At 34.4% G+C, this 15661-nt stretch overlaps 1 protein-coding gene across 5 annotated transcripts in view; it reads right to left on the reverse strand.

The window, feature by feature from the left end:
* Positions 1-1368: 1368 nt before the first annotated feature.
* The window catches only part of C14H14orf39 (chromosome 14 C14orf39 homolog), a 36581-nt gene continuing 22288 nt past the window's right edge, over positions 1369-15661 (reverse strand). For 4 of the 5 annotated variants that reach the window (XM_042260778.2, XM_076550870.1, XM_015986344.3 and 1 more), the window contains exons 14-18: positions 13529-13590; positions 11637-11812; positions 9947-10085; positions 5472-5529; positions 1369-2460 (exon numbers count right to left, since the gene is read on the reverse strand). In XM_042260778.2, the coding sequence (XP_042116712.1) occupies positions 2261-2460; positions 5472-5529; positions 9947-10085; positions 11637-11812; positions 13529-13590 (635 nt within the window). In that variant the 3' untranslated portion in view covers positions 1369-2260. Of the gene's footprint in view, positions 2461-5471; positions 5530-6495; positions 6631-9946; positions 10086-11636; positions 11813-13528; positions 13591-15661 lie in introns of those variants that run through there. The other variant, XM_076550871.1, reaches the window with a different exon arrangement.

Consider the following 15661-nt stretch of genomic DNA (forward strand, 5'->3'; position numbering starts at 1 on the left):
AACCAGTGTCTTTCTACAACGTATCAGTATAGTCTATGAAAACAAAAGATAATTTTTCATTGTAGTGTTTTTTGTTCCTGTTTTGTCTTTTCAACCATGTTACATGTTCTTGAGTGCAAAACTAAACTATTCCTTTGTTCTCAAGATGACATGTGCAGTTAGATATTTTAAAAACACCATTTTGTTTCATTTATTGATTCACAATAAACTGAACCATACCAGTGTGCCACATATTACTAAAATAAAAATAAAACACTAAATTGCCAATCTAGGCTAAGATAAGTTTTGAGTCTCTTAAAACAACCGAATTCCAATTTTTTTCTTTTTCATATAGTCAGTATCTTTATCATATCAAATCCATGTCAGGTCATAAAAAAGTATCTGGTACAAAAACAAAAACTCTAGATTTTTAAAGTATATATGAATTATACAAAGGAATTGCATTATGACATTTTCTGTGGCTATAGTGTGCTTTGATCAGTCTCTCTCTCTCTCTGTCTCTGTCTCTGTCTCTCTCTCTCTCACACACACACAAACTAATTATCCTGTCTTGAAAAACTTCAACTTTTAAAAAATGGATTTCTATTCATGACTATTTAGTTTCATATTTATCCAAAGAATGTCATATAACTGTAAACCTATATTTTAAACTAGAATTCCTTTTCATCTTTTAACCAGTTACTGAAGGTTTAGATTTTTTAAAAGTATATAGTCTGGGTCTGGATAGATGGTACAGAGGTTAAGAGCACTGGCTACTTTTCCAGAGGACCTGGGTTCAATTCCTAGCACTCACATGGAGGCTCACAACCATCTGTAACTCCAGTCCCAGGGAAACTTGGCACCTGACTTTTTCAGGCACCAGATATAGTATACATAGTGACATATATGTCAGCAAACATTCATACAAAATAAATAAGTAAATATTTTGAAATATATAGTCTAATGTGGTCTTAAGTTCTATCGTGAGTTATAGATCAGCCTCCTGAAGTCTTTGGAAAGGCTTAATTCAATAAGCTGTGACATGCTGTGAATATTCTGAAGAAGTTAGACAGACTTTTTCACTCTTTGTTTTGCATGTTGAGAATGATGATTCAACATACATGCATCAAAATATAGCAAGAAACAATTTTCTGCCCTTATAACAAGGATTTCTGGGGGTTGAGGGTTGGAGTGCAAGCTTGAGATGTCTTGAAAATGGCTTTAGAAAAGCATGAGTTTTAAATAACGACTAGGAGTAAGGGTTCCCATTAAAGGCTCTGAACTTCCTGTTGGCAGTGAGAAGAAACCAAGCGGGTTTTCTCTGCAGTTTGATCAGATGTAGGGAAAAAAGTGAAGGCTTAAAAATCTGTAAGCAATTACACATCCAAATACAGTCACACTCTTTATTACTTCACAACTCAATTTAAAGGCACACAGAGATATTAAGCAATGTATATCACTTAATTAAATTTAAATACCTTAATTTAATCTATGTCTAGTTGAAAAATATCGAACATAAAATACAAACATGAAATACAAATATGAAACAAAATATAAATGCAAAAACTAAAAATGTTAATATGAAATGTTCCTTGAAGATGGAAAACAAAAAAATTTTTATTCTTCAAAAAAGGTTTACTCAAAACCAGGACAACCAGAGATATAACAATACAATTTTCAGATATTAGTCTTTCTTTAAGACATAGTAACAAATTAACAAAATTAGAATTTTACTGTTATTGCATTTAGAAGAAAATAACATAAACCTTTACTGTCATTGACATGAATTTTTAAAAAATTACTATCAGAATTCCATTCTGCATCCTGCAATAATGAAGTCTAAATAAAACCCAGTGATTCCAAGCCTTTTAATTGCTAACGTATGAATTCTGCACAGCTACCATTACGAGGTCTTCTGATTGTTTGAAGGCATTCTTGTTATTATCAAAATAATTAAAATACTCCAGACTAAATCTCAAATTCCAGAGAGAAATGGACTTAATATCATACAAAAATTAATGGAAAAAAGTATTGACGTCTCTAAGATAGAAGGACTGTCTGATAGGACTTACGATGTCAAAGCCAAAATTAAAATAAATAATGATTAACTAATGTCACAAATAAAAATGAAACATTCAGTACTTAAATAACCTCAATCAAATGACTCAACTGTAGTAACAAATTACTACTTAATTGACAAAAATGTATCTTCATGCATTCAGTGATAATACAGATTTTTTTCTAGATTATTGTAGAGCAATAATAGTTCAAAAATAATAATTCAAAAAAACATAAATTGGGTTTTATTTTGTGAGGATGAAAAATCTTTTGAGGAAGAGGAAGGCATTGTATTTTGATCCTGTTCAAAAGAAAATGGAAAACTAAAGTCATCTTTTCCAGCTCCAAATGTATGAGTTGAAGCGTCTGAGGGAAAAGAAAACGTGAAGGTATCTTCTCCTTCTGATTTCCCAAATAAGTTTCCTGAAGAATATAAATATTAAAATATCATTGTATTCATGTTATATGAAACTTAAATCTACTAGATTACAGAGTATTGTACACAACAAATAGATGAACATTGAATCACTTATCTATTTAGCAGATATTTAAATGTATTCTTCATATACACAAAGCATTGCCTTTGGTACTATGGAAAGGTACACTCCAACTTAAGCCCTACTTATAAATACTTTGAACTCAAGTGTGTAACGAACTTGTATACACAGCAGGAAGCAGGGTAAGACATCTCAAGTATAGAGAACAGCACACAGTCCCAGAAACAGGTGTGCACAGGAAATAGTAGGGTAACATAAATCCATTCAACTTAGCAGGATGCTGAGTAAAATAACAAAGATATATTAAACAAGAATTAATGAAGATGAGTTTGCAAAGACTACTGAATGTCTCACTAATGTAGACTTAAATAGATAACAGGAAACCATAAGTATTTCTGAGCAAAGATATAACATAACTTAAACTGCTTTATTAGGTTACTTTGGAAAACATGAATAGAATGGTGGAAAGGAACATCTAGAAATGTAACTAAAAGGGGAAAATACATTATCCAGCTATTATTTATTGAGTAATTACAATATATGCTTATAGCAGTGTTCAAAGTCTTTGACAAATCTGTGAAGATTTCCGCCGTTTTGAAAGAAAATTTATAAATCAACTTCACATGTAGATTTGCTTTATGTCAATTCTCATTCATTATTATTTAAACCGAAAGCAGAAATATTTTTCAGTATCTTTAAAATCAACTATAACTCAACAATTTAAAATCTACAGCAACACAAAGGCTTATTTGAAACAAGTGGCATAAAGCAACCAATATCAAATGAACTTGCTAGCAGGATGAACTGATTAGCAGATGTTTGTGTTCCCCTACTCCCCTTTTTTATTTTATTCTTTACTAATTTCATTTCATATCAGAAAAAATAAAGCCTTGAATTTCTCTTTGCATAAATGAGTTTTACTTTCTTTTTAAGAAGTTCCTATGAAGTTTTCATAAAATTCCTAAGCATTCTATAAATAAAAGTCTATCACTGGGTAAGGCAGTATTTTAGGTGCTCTGAGAAATTCAAAGGTAAATATAAAACAAGTCCTTGCCTTCAGAGTTCCAAAGGATGTTTTATATGTATTCATAAATACTTAGTGATATTATATAGAATATAAACATTACTTTAAAAAGAAGAGGTTCAGAAAAGTAGAAATTCTTTTGCGGGGGATGGAAGTTAAAAGTTGGAAATAGAGGTTTTATGAAAGAGAAGTTAGTCTTTAAAGATAAAGATGGAAGTTGGAGGTTGTAAGAAACAAGCAGGAAAAAATGTCTGGGTATATTTGAGATATGCTGAACTCCTCAGTCTGATCCAAGCACAGGTAATTTGCTTTTAAAAAGAGCTTCAATGTTATATTGAGGAAGATGATAAATAAACGACAGTCAGTGAGAGCCACTTAAGGATTTGACTATGGCAGATAATAGAATCAACATTATGCATAAAGAAGATGAAGCTGTGATGTAGAGGTAAGCTGAGAAGAAAAGATCAATTAAGATGGCACTGTAATAGCCCATGTGAATAATTATGAGTTGGAAACAATAATCTCAGAAAAATTGAAAAAGTATTTCAAAAAAAGAACTAATAAAACGGTGACTAGTTGAATTTAGTGACAACAGAGAAAATCTAAAATTATCACTGATACTCTGAATTTTGGCAAGCACAACAATGGAGATACCACTAAGGATATCAGAAGGAGAATAGCTTTTATTTCAGATACACTGAGTTTTTAATGTCAAAAGATATCTTACATATAAAGAACTTATGACTAGTCAATCAGAGCAAAGGGCCCAGAATTTGTTAAAAAAAAGTTTTAGCAACCACCAGTTTCCACTTGAATTATTTTAATCATGCCAATTATTTAATGCATGCTGATCATCTCCCTGCATTTACCCTTGTTTTTATACAGTGTTTTCTCCACACAGCAATCCACAGTAGTCCTTAAAACAAAACAGAAACCAACCAACCAACCAACCAAAAACCTGTCAGAGCATTTCAGTCATGTGCTCAAAACCCTGCCGTAGCTTCCTGTTTCACTTAGAAGAAAATCCAAAGATTCCAATGATTGAAAGGTTGCACATGATTTGTTCCTTCTCACACTTGTGATTTATTGTGCTGCACTAGTCTCCTTTCTCTCACCTGCTTTTCACTGAACACCCAATCATGCTACCATGTCAAGACCTTTTCACTTTTTGCCTAGAATACTTTTTTAATCACCTACTACCTCCATCTCCTCAGGTCTGTGTTCAAATGTCTTTCATTGATGTGTTCCTGAATGCCCTGTGGCACAACAACCATTTTCCTAAAGCAGGAATTTCCTAGTCTTCTTATTCTGATTCATTTTCCTTCCTAGTATTTATGATCAATAATAAGGGTTAACTCAAGCCAGGGCTGAGTCAGGCCCACACAGAAAGATGACTTAAGAGTTCTACTTCTCATAATACCATTTTAAAAGAAAATACAGGATTGCTGAGCACTGGTGGCTCACACTTTTAATCCCAGCACTCAGGGAGGCAGAGGCAGGCAGATCTCTGAGTTGAAGGCCAGCCTGGTCTACAGAGTGAGTTCCAGGACAGCCATGGCAGTTACACAGTGAAACCCTGTCTCAAAACAAAAACAAATTATTAAAAGGGACTAAATATGATAACAATTGCAAGATACCCATGTTTGATAATTGAGAAGTCAGTAGTACAGGAGGCAACAGCGTTGGCAAGTGGTGAAAGAGTTTCCGTGCTGAAAGAATGGAGTAGGAAGAGTGGAAAGGACAGGAGGATAGGAAAGGAGAACAGATCGGTTACGGACTGCTTTCTGTGTGAGGAGATGGCAGCACTGTCTCCTTAGTTAACACTGAGGGCCTAAAAGATCAGCTGGAGATAAACCAAGTACCATGAAGGAGAATTAACATGTTTTATATGTAGAAAACTTCAAATCACTTACCAATTTCTTGTTGTGATGAAGAAGGATTTAGGTTTTCTTCAGAGTAATGTTCATTAAACTGGAAAATATTCCCATTAACTATTACTTGTGAAACCAAAAGAACAGTTTATATAGTAGCATTTATATTTGACACTAGAGTCTGGACTTTTTTAGTATATAATATTAGAATAAACATGACAGTAACTTTCTACATAGATATCATAAAACTTTAAAAAAATCATCTGTCTTTGGGCTCAGGATGTAGCTCAGTGGTAGAGTCCTTGCTAAGCATATGAGGTTCTTGGATCAATCTCTAGCACGCGATGGGTATCATTTACTTATATTAAAACAAGGATTGGTCTGGAGGGTGTGACTCAGTGGTAGAGTGCTTGTCTATAGCATTCCTGAGGCCTAGGGTTGGGTTCCCAACACTGTAACAAATAAATAAATGAAGCCTTTAATAATTTGATTATAGCAATATATAAAATATTTACACTTAGAGAATCATCCTAATATTTCTTCTGAATATTTTATGGTTAATATTTTTAAATTTAATTTAAAACTTAAACTGGTAAGTTTTATTGGTGTAATGTATAAGTCCCTAATTTATTCTTACAACTAATAGTCCCACCTTTATCACATTCTAAATTCTTTTGTTTCAAGACTTTCTAGCCTATACCACTGACTACTGGATCAGTCCTTATTCCTCTATCATACCATTTTGGTTACACGAAAGTTTATACAGTTTTATGCATTTAGTGATTATGTGTGTATGTGTAGGGGCACATGTGCCATGATGTATATGTGGAGGTCAGAGAACAACTTGTGGGATCAGTTCTCTCCTTCTACCATATGGGTCCCAGGTCAAAAAAATCAAGAGGCCTGAACCCCACTATTGAGCCATTTTATCCAGTTTTAATGTGTAGAATGAGTTCCTTTCCCCAATTTATTTTACAATATTTATGACATAATTATATCCTCTTAATTTCTAATAGAGGTAAGTGACCTTTTTTCTTTCCTTCTGACGATCTAGCTAGAGTTGGTCAGTCCTCTTAGTCATTTTCAAAGAATCAACTTTGGCTTTCTAATTTTCTGGGGGTTTTTTTCTAGCTCGTTGATTTCTAGTTTTTTATTTCTTCATTCACTTTGGATTTGCTTTGGTTTGTTGTTCTTTTTATATCTTTTCAAAAGAAAACCAATGATCATTAAATTTAGATCATTCTTTTCTATTAATTATCTGCTTTATTAACTAAATTATCTAACTACCATCTTTGCTCTGGCTGTGTTATCATTCTACAATTTTGAAATGGCTAAGTTTTCATAGTAAGTAATTCCAAAATCTTCTCTGATACCTCTCATGACTATTTTCTTGCCTCACAGTCTAAATGTTGAGGATTTTTCTAGGTATCTTTTTGTTTGTTTGTTTGTTTTTGTTTTTGTTTTGTTTTTCGAGACAGGGTTTCTCAGTGTAGCTTTGCGCCTTTCCTGGAACTCACTTTGGAGACCAGGCTGGCCTCGAACTCACTGAGATCCGCCTGTCTCTGCCTCCCGAGTGCTGGGATTAAAGGCGTGCGCCACTACTGCCCGGCACTAGGTATCTTATTAAGTTCCAATTTAATTGCACTGTGGTCAGAGAACACACTCTGATTCCAATACTTCTATATTTATCAAGATTCAATTAATGAACCAAAACACAGTCTATCTTGTAATTATACCATTAGTGATTGAAAACTTAAGAGTTGTTGGATATGGTGTTCATCAAGATTAACAAGACCAAAGAGACTGATTAGAGCGTTCAGATCTTACAAGACATGCTTACTATGTTATCTAATTTTAACAACTGTTGAGAAAAGGGAGTATAAAACACACAGAGTTGGGTATCTATTTACCTCTTATGTAAATCTGACTAATTATCCAATTAACTCATTTATTTTATTTCTTGCAATTGAACCCACAGCATTGTAAACACTAGGCAAACACTCCACCACTAAGCTCAATATATAGCTCTATATTACATGTTTTAAAGCTATCCCTAGCCATAAACCATATTTGTGAGTGGTGTATCTTCCTTATGAGTTGAACTTTTTATTTTTATAAATTATCTCTCATTTCTAGCAATGTCTTTATCATGAAGGGTACCCCAAGTGATCATGTAGCCTTCTTACTTAGAATTTTTATAAAATATAATTTCATACCTATTAATTTTCAACCTATCATCAGCTTTATATTGAAATAAGTATGTGGGTGTGTCTCTCTCTCTGTCTTTTTTTGTTTTTGTTATTTTGGTTTTTGAGAGAGGGTTTCTCTGTGTAGTCCTGGCTGTCCTGGAACTCATTTCATAGCCCAGGCTGGCCTCCAACTCAGAGCTCTGCCTGCCTCTGCTTCTGAGTGCTGAGATTAAAGGCGTGTGCCAACACCACTGCCTTTATGCTTTCTTACTCAATTTCTTCTCTATTGTCTTCTTCTGGGGTAATACTTGTTTAGAATTTCATTCTATTACCAGTTTTACTTTTGAGCATTCTCTTGATAATTCATCATGATTTGTCCTAAGAAATATATTAATTGGATGGTCTTCTTCCTCAACTCACCACAACAAAACAAAATGAAACAAAAATTAAAAATACAGTTTTCCATGATTTCTTCTTTGCTGCTGTTCATTTGTTTTTATTTCTAGAGACAAGAGTTTCTCTGTGCACCCCTGGATGTCCTGGAACTCGCTCTGTAGACCAGGCTGGCCTCAAACACAGCAATTCACCTGCCTTGGTCTCCCAAGTGCCAGGATTAAAGATGTGTGCAACCACTGCCCAGCTAATTTTCTAGGATTTCAATTATATTAAGATTAGATTATGTTTTCGCCGGGCGTTGGTGGCGCACGCCTTTAATCCCAGCACTCGGGAGGCAGAGCCAGGCGGATCTCTGTGAGTTCGAGGCCAGCCTGGGCTACCAAGTGAGCTCCAGGAAAGGCGCAAAGCTACACAGAGAAACCCTGTCTCGAAAAACAAAAACAAAAACAAAAACAAAAAAAAAAAAAAAAGATTAGATTATATTTAAGTAGCACTGAAAAGAAATACATTTCCATAATGTTCCCTTCCTATGTAAATACCTCATGTATTTACCCTTTCAATAATTTTTCAGTGGTTTTACAGTTTTCTTTATGCAAAATGTATATGCTTCCTGCTGAAGTTATACATATTTAAGTTCATGCTACTATTGTAAAAAACAATTTAGTTCTTGTGGTATGTTTTTTCATGTCTAGACATTCCTTTTACAAACTGCTTATGAAATAAATGTATGAATAACAACAAAAGCTAAACACATTAAATACTATAAAATGTATAATACCATATTTTCTATCAATAAATTTGTAATTTTTTTCAATTTAATATATTGTAACAAAAACTTAAGCCACATAAAATGCTAGGTATGATTATTTAAATGAGCAATAGCAAGAAAATATTTACATTTGTACTACACAGCATTAGTGAGTAGTACTTCTGAAAATCCTTTATGTGTATAAATTCATTTAATATTCATAAACTCTATGGCAGCCACTGTCATTATTTCTACTTTATAGATAAGGAATTTGAATTATTCTCACCAATTTCATACTCTACATGTCCAAGTACTGAACGAGTTAATATTGGGTTTAATTGCTAAATTCAGAAGTAAACAATTTATAGTGATTTGCATCACTGAAAAGTAACAACACTGGTACAAGTTCTTTAGGCCTTTTAAAATTAATGAATGAAGTGTTGCCATATACATACATAACGGAAAACACTAATATAACACAATAGCATTATGAATTAAATGAGAATATGTAGTTTATTTTTACACTTAAAATACGTAACACACTAGTTATAAAACCAAATTCATGTTAATCTGCTTTTAACTACAATTGAGATCATCCCTACCTTAAGGTTTTTCTTTGACTTGATTTGGGTGCTGAAATCAAGCTCAGGACGTCATGAACAGTAGGCAAGCACTCTACCACTACGTGAGCCATATCCCAGGCAGAGATTTCCTAGATTTACTTTTATTTCTGTGTATTCCTGTGTAGACGTATGTGTGCCGTGTATGTACAGATGCTGGAAGAGCTGTTGGCTCCCCTGGAACTGGAGTTTCAGGAGGTTGTGAATCCCGACATAGGTGCTAGAAACTGAACTCGGGGCCTCTGAAGGGCAGCAAGTGAATCTTAACCGTGGAATCATGTCTCTGGCCTCAAGATTTTCTTTTAATAAATAAATATGAATCTGGCTTGTCTGAAGTTAAGAATGAAAAAACAGTAGGGAATTTTTCTATACTCTCAATACTCAGAACTTTTTTCCATGCTGGAGGTGTCCCCCAGCCTCAAGGACACTAGTCAAGCACTATCCCACTGAGTTATATCTATAGCATTTTTTAAAAAGTTGCCTCTGTCCTAAGAAAGCTTGGTACTAAAGGACTAAAACTGCCTAAAGCTCCGATGTACAGTTTTTAGAAATAAATCACACTACCTGATCTGATGAGATTTCTGAATCAGATACAGAAGAATCAAATAAATTTAGTCCAGGTGATCTAGAAGAATAACTCATAAGAAATGAGAATCCAGGAGAATCCTTTTGTTTTTGTCCTTCAGGTCCTATGTTTCTAGTTCTGTTACAGAGAGATTTAAAAAATCATCAAAATGTTAAAAATGTATTAGTAAACAATGCAGACTGGGAATCACTATAAGCAATGGCATACAGGTAAGAATTTGTAAACAAAGGTTGGAGGTGGGTTTGCAAGTGACAAACTTATGGAGAAAGGATGGTTTAGTAGGGATATAAAATCAATCTGGGGTGATAACTGTCAATTCTTACCAAGAAATGACAGCACTATTCTAGACATTTACATAAGTGTGATTTACTTCTGTAACAATACATCAAAACAAAGTATAGCTGTTATCACTTTTCAGTTTTCAGCAAGTAATTTTGAAGTTTAGAAATGTTAAGTGATTTGCTTAAAAGAATAGTGAGTGCCTAAGGTGAAATTTAGATGCAGCCATTCACATTCAAAATGTAAGCTCTCATCTCTGACACTGTCTTCAAGATCTTGAAAACAAGACATGTTTTAATGAGAAGTCAGACACTACAGAATGTTAGACAAGAGAAGATAAACTATAAATGACCTGGAAAAAATAATTAAGCAAGACAGTATAAAATATAGATCCAGAATGGTTTGAGTTTAAAATCTCAACTTTAAGCTAGGTAGTGGTGGCTCATGCCTTTGATTCCTGGCTGTCCTTGAACTCATTCTGTAGACCAGGCTGGCCTCCAACTCAGATCTGCCTGCCTCTGACTCCCAAGTGCTGGGTTTAGATGTGTGCACCACCACCACCCAGTTTATAAAATGTAAAAAAAAGAAAAATGGAATGTACCTCTGGTCAGTGTGTACTTGGCATGAGTGAGGCCTTAGGTGCATTCCCCAGCATCCCCAACCACATAAATAAATAAATGTATAGTTACATATTATATATAAGTCTGACAATACTGCCACAGCAATCTCTATGATCATAATCGAATCACATACCTTTACAGACCATAATATTCTCACCCACAGAATTTAGCATATAATACAACATTCATTCACAATTTTAGGATTTGATGATAAGTTCTATTTTGAATACATCTTGCTTGAGTCAAATGCATGGCATTCATACATAAAATTCTTACTAGCAATTTAAGATACATGAGTAGAACACAGGTGAGTAATACCTGATGAAGCACAATCTGACTTAGGTCTAAGAAGGACTTACGCTTCAATGTTAAGGGACAGTCTGAACAGTAGCCAAAGGCTAAAAAATTCAGCATTGCTTTCTTGGCTGCAAGCCCTCAATCAGTGGTCTCCAAGGCTGTATATTTACATTAGAGACACTTAGTCTTAAGAAAATGGGAACACTTGCTTCAGACACTACACATAGGGAACTGACTGCTGAAGCTTTACTCAATAAGTAGTCCACGACTCCTTATGTATCAGTAGTTCTTGAGCTTGACACTAAAATTTTCCCACGTATGTATCCTTTGTAAAATCTGAAACCTACATACTGTCACAGTGGATATTCAGTATCTTCTCAAGTTCTAATTAAGCAGGTATTTTACTACTCCTATAAATTACTTATATAAACTCAATGTATAAATAATTCAATTAGATTAATGAAAATCCTACATTTCAAAGAAGGGGCTTTTAGAGAACTGCATTTTCTCCACAGATTCAGGTGTCTTCATAGTTTCCGGAGTTCTTGGAAATAAAGGCGTTTCAGGAGTTTGTGGGAAATTCTCAGTCCTTTCTTCTTCACCACTATTATTTTCGATTGGCTTTCCAAAGTGTTCTATGTACACAGCCTGCAGATGGAAGGTAACACACCACTTTCACAATGACTGTTACTATTTAATAAAAAACACCCATATAATACATAAGGTAGGATGTACATTAGCCTGTTATCACTTCGCAGATAAGGAAAATAAGAACTGGTGAAGTAACATATATACTCAAAAAATAGAAAAATAAAAAAACATAAAAGTTATTTTGTCAGTAAAGTCTTTTCTCCCCAGCCCCACCTCTTTTATCTCTACATGAAAAGAGTAAATGATAACTAAAACATACTGAAATTGACGGAAAATACTGAGGAGTGGTTTTTCTTTTAAATTTCCACATTATACTCTGCTAACTCCTTGAAAAGGAAATTTATTTTTAAGCAATTTTCTTTATTGCTTTATGCTATAATTTAGATCTGTGTTGAAAGCTTAAGCCCCAGCATGGTATTACTGGGAGGTAGGATCTGAGAGTTCTTTCTTTTTTTTAAAGATTTATTTATTATGTATACAGTGCTCTGCTGTATGTACCCCTGTAGGTAAGAAGAGGGCACCAGATCTTATTATAGACGGTTGTGATCCACCATGTGGTTGCTGGAAATTGAATCAGAACCTCTGGAAGAGCTGCCAATGTTCTTAACCTCTCAGCCATCTCTCCAGGCCCCAAATCTGAGAGTTCTTTATATGATGGTGGGTGGCATGCTCTGAAACGGACTGTGAGATCTCTTAAAAAAAAATTCCTGGCCATAGATGAGGGTTTGATTCTATTATGTATACTCTGTCATGATATGTGTACTACCACTGGACCAAAGCAACGGGACCAACTAATCATGAGCTCTTAGACTATAAAATGTAATAAGTCTGTCTTCATAAGTTATCCAAGGTAACTGTGTTTTAATGTGAATATTATCAATTGCCTTTTTTAAAATTTTTTGCCATTCTAATTTTATGCTACTTTATCCCTAAAGATTGAGAACCTGAATATTAACTTTTCTTTTATCTCATTTTTGTACACACACACACACACACACACACACACACACACACACACGAGGGAGGGAGGGAGGGAGGGAGGGAGGGAGGGAGAGAGAGGGGAGAGGAGGAGGGGGAGGGGGAGAGAGGGAGAGGGAGAGGAAGAGAGAGGGAGAGGGAGAGGAAGAGAGAGGGAGAGGGAGAGGGAGAGAGAGAGAGAGAGAGAGAGAGAGAGAGAGAGAGAGAGAGAGAGAGAGAGAGAGAGAATTATCATATATGATTATACCTAATCCTATTACAGAAACAATATGGGTCTGTGTAAAAAAATTATAATGTGCTCATTACCTGTATTTCCTTTACAGTAGATTACTACTACATCATTTCTCATTTTAATCCTTGGTACCTTAGTCTGTATCTGTCATCATTAAAGCTTTCCACTACACTATATTATCAAGATACTTTCATGGTAACCACTGGCCTTGAATTGCCATAACAAATCATTCAATCATGTCTAAATTACTTTCTTCAATCATGAATTGGTTTCCATCTCAATATGTATCATCACTTATGAGTAACAATTCTTGGTAATTGCTCATATAAACTTTTGTGTATTCTTTTTTTAATCTGGAAAATAAAATTTCTAACTTCTTAGAACCTGACTTCCAAGCTAATAAATAATCTTAATTGTAATAAATCTAAAATTTAAATGGTCACAGAATATTTTTTAAATTAGGATGCTATGCTTAAAAACTAAAAACCTAACATTTGACTTACCTGTGGAGTACTTTTTGATTCTCTTAGTTGTCTTCCTGTCTCTTTATTTCCACACTCAGCATCTATTTGTTATACAAGAATGAACTACTTCATTTATGCAATTTCATTATGAAATTAAACAATTTACTTTTCTGCTTTAAAATGTCATGCTACATTATACATATATCTTATGTCTTTCTTTTTGTTTAGCATGTTTGCACAATTCTCCATATCACTGCAGGTAGACATAGTTTTCTTATTACTGGTACAAATATTCCCTATCTCAATGCATTCTACAATAAATGGTATTCTTTTATGTGCATTCTATATTTATATTTCTCTAGATATATCTAAGGTATAATTATGAGTCAAAGAGTATGCGTATCTCCCAATATCATGTGTCAAACTTTTCCAAAATGCCTGTATCAACTTTGGCTGTGATAACTAGCCATTGTAAAAATCATGAGATCTCAGAAAATGAGTACTATCTTAGTGGTTTCAATATACAGTGATCTATTAATTATGGTTCATATCCCCTACTGTTCAACACTCTCATGAATATGAATCTGGGTAGACTTTTTAGATTTGCTAATCTGGTAGATGTGTAATAGTATCTCATTGTAGCATTACACTTCCATGATTTGCTAATCATCATGTTCATCTGCCAGAAAAGTTTCTTTCGAAGTGTCAATTCACATATTTCTATTTCCCAAGTTTTAAATTTTTTATCTTTGCATGTATGTCTGTGTAGATATTCACATGCACATGATAGTGTGTGTGCGCACATGTGGAAGTCAGAAGACAGTATTGACTATCAACACTGCCTTTAATCTTGCTTGAGACAGGCTTTCTTGTTTGTGGCTACACATGGCAGGCTAGCAGGCCTACAAATTTCCAGTGACTGTCCTGTCACCACCTCCTAGCTCACCATAGCACCACTGAAATCACAGACACATGCATCCAGCTTTCTGAGTTCTAGGGATCCAAACTGAGGGCCTCACCTCACACTTGCATACCAGTGCTTTACCTACTAAGCCACCTGAGCCTCGATCCTGAAATATTCTAATTGAATTGTCTGCTTTTATCTGCTTGGTTTATAAAAGCCCTTTACACTTTGTGGAACTACTCTCTGGGCAGTTTTATGTATTACAAATATATCCTTTGGCTTCGTGACTCATTTTCTTCCTTTTTATTGTATCCCTTTTTTAGATTTTATTTTTATTTTACAGTGCACACAAGAGTCCAGGAGAGGGTGTTGGATCCTCTGGAACTGGAGTTACAGATGGCTATCAGTGGCCATATGGGTGCTGGGAACCAAACCCAGATCTCCTCTGCAAGAGCAACAAGTGCTCTTAACCTCTGAACTATCTCTACAGCCTCCTTTTTATTGTATCTTTGGATAAACAGTTTTTTATTTTAATGCAACAAATGATCCGTTATTAATTAAGCTCTTAATTATTATTTAAAAAATCTTTTTCTTGAGATTGGAAAGATGGCTTAGTGGTTAAGAGTGAGTACTACTCTTACAGAGGACCTGAATTTGGTTCCCAGCACAGGGCAGCTCACAACTGCCTGTAACTATAGCTCCAGAGGATCCAATACCTTCTTCTGGCTTCTGTAAGCATCTGCACTCATGTGTACATACCCACACTCTGACACACACACACATACATAATTAAAAATAAAACAAAAGGTATATCAATCTTTAAAAATTGGAAATGCCTTTCTTGAAGTCACGATTGAATCTACCTATCTTCTGTAAGCTTTGTACCTTTTGTCTCTTGCATTTAAATCACAACTATTACTTTTACCACATGTTAATTTCCTCAAATTATAGGTTTAGGGATTGTTGAAAGTCTTTGTTTTTCTCCAAAAATAATTACATGTCTTCTTGAGTATGAAGCCTCATTACACATGCTTAACACAGGTAGGACTATGCCAATTATATCTATATTTCCCAACATCTCTTTGTCAAAGGTGCATTGTTCTTAAGGGATTAGCTATTCCTTCTTGTCTAATGCAATCAGCTTAGCTTATGAAAAGGATTATAAACAGCTGGAGCAGATCACAAGCACAGGAATGGCTAATGGTTTTTTCTCTTAAAAGAAAGCAAAGAGTATTAAGCTGTATAGGATGCACATGTTGTTTCAGTTG

Source organism: Peromyscus maniculatus, chromosome 14, assembly GCF_049852395.1.
Source record: "Peromyscus maniculatus bairdii isolate BWxNUB_F1_BW_parent chromosome 14, HU_Pman_BW_mat_3.1, whole genome shotgun sequence".
Lineage (NCBI taxonomy): Eukaryota > Metazoa > Chordata > Mammalia > Rodentia > Cricetidae > Peromyscus > Peromyscus maniculatus.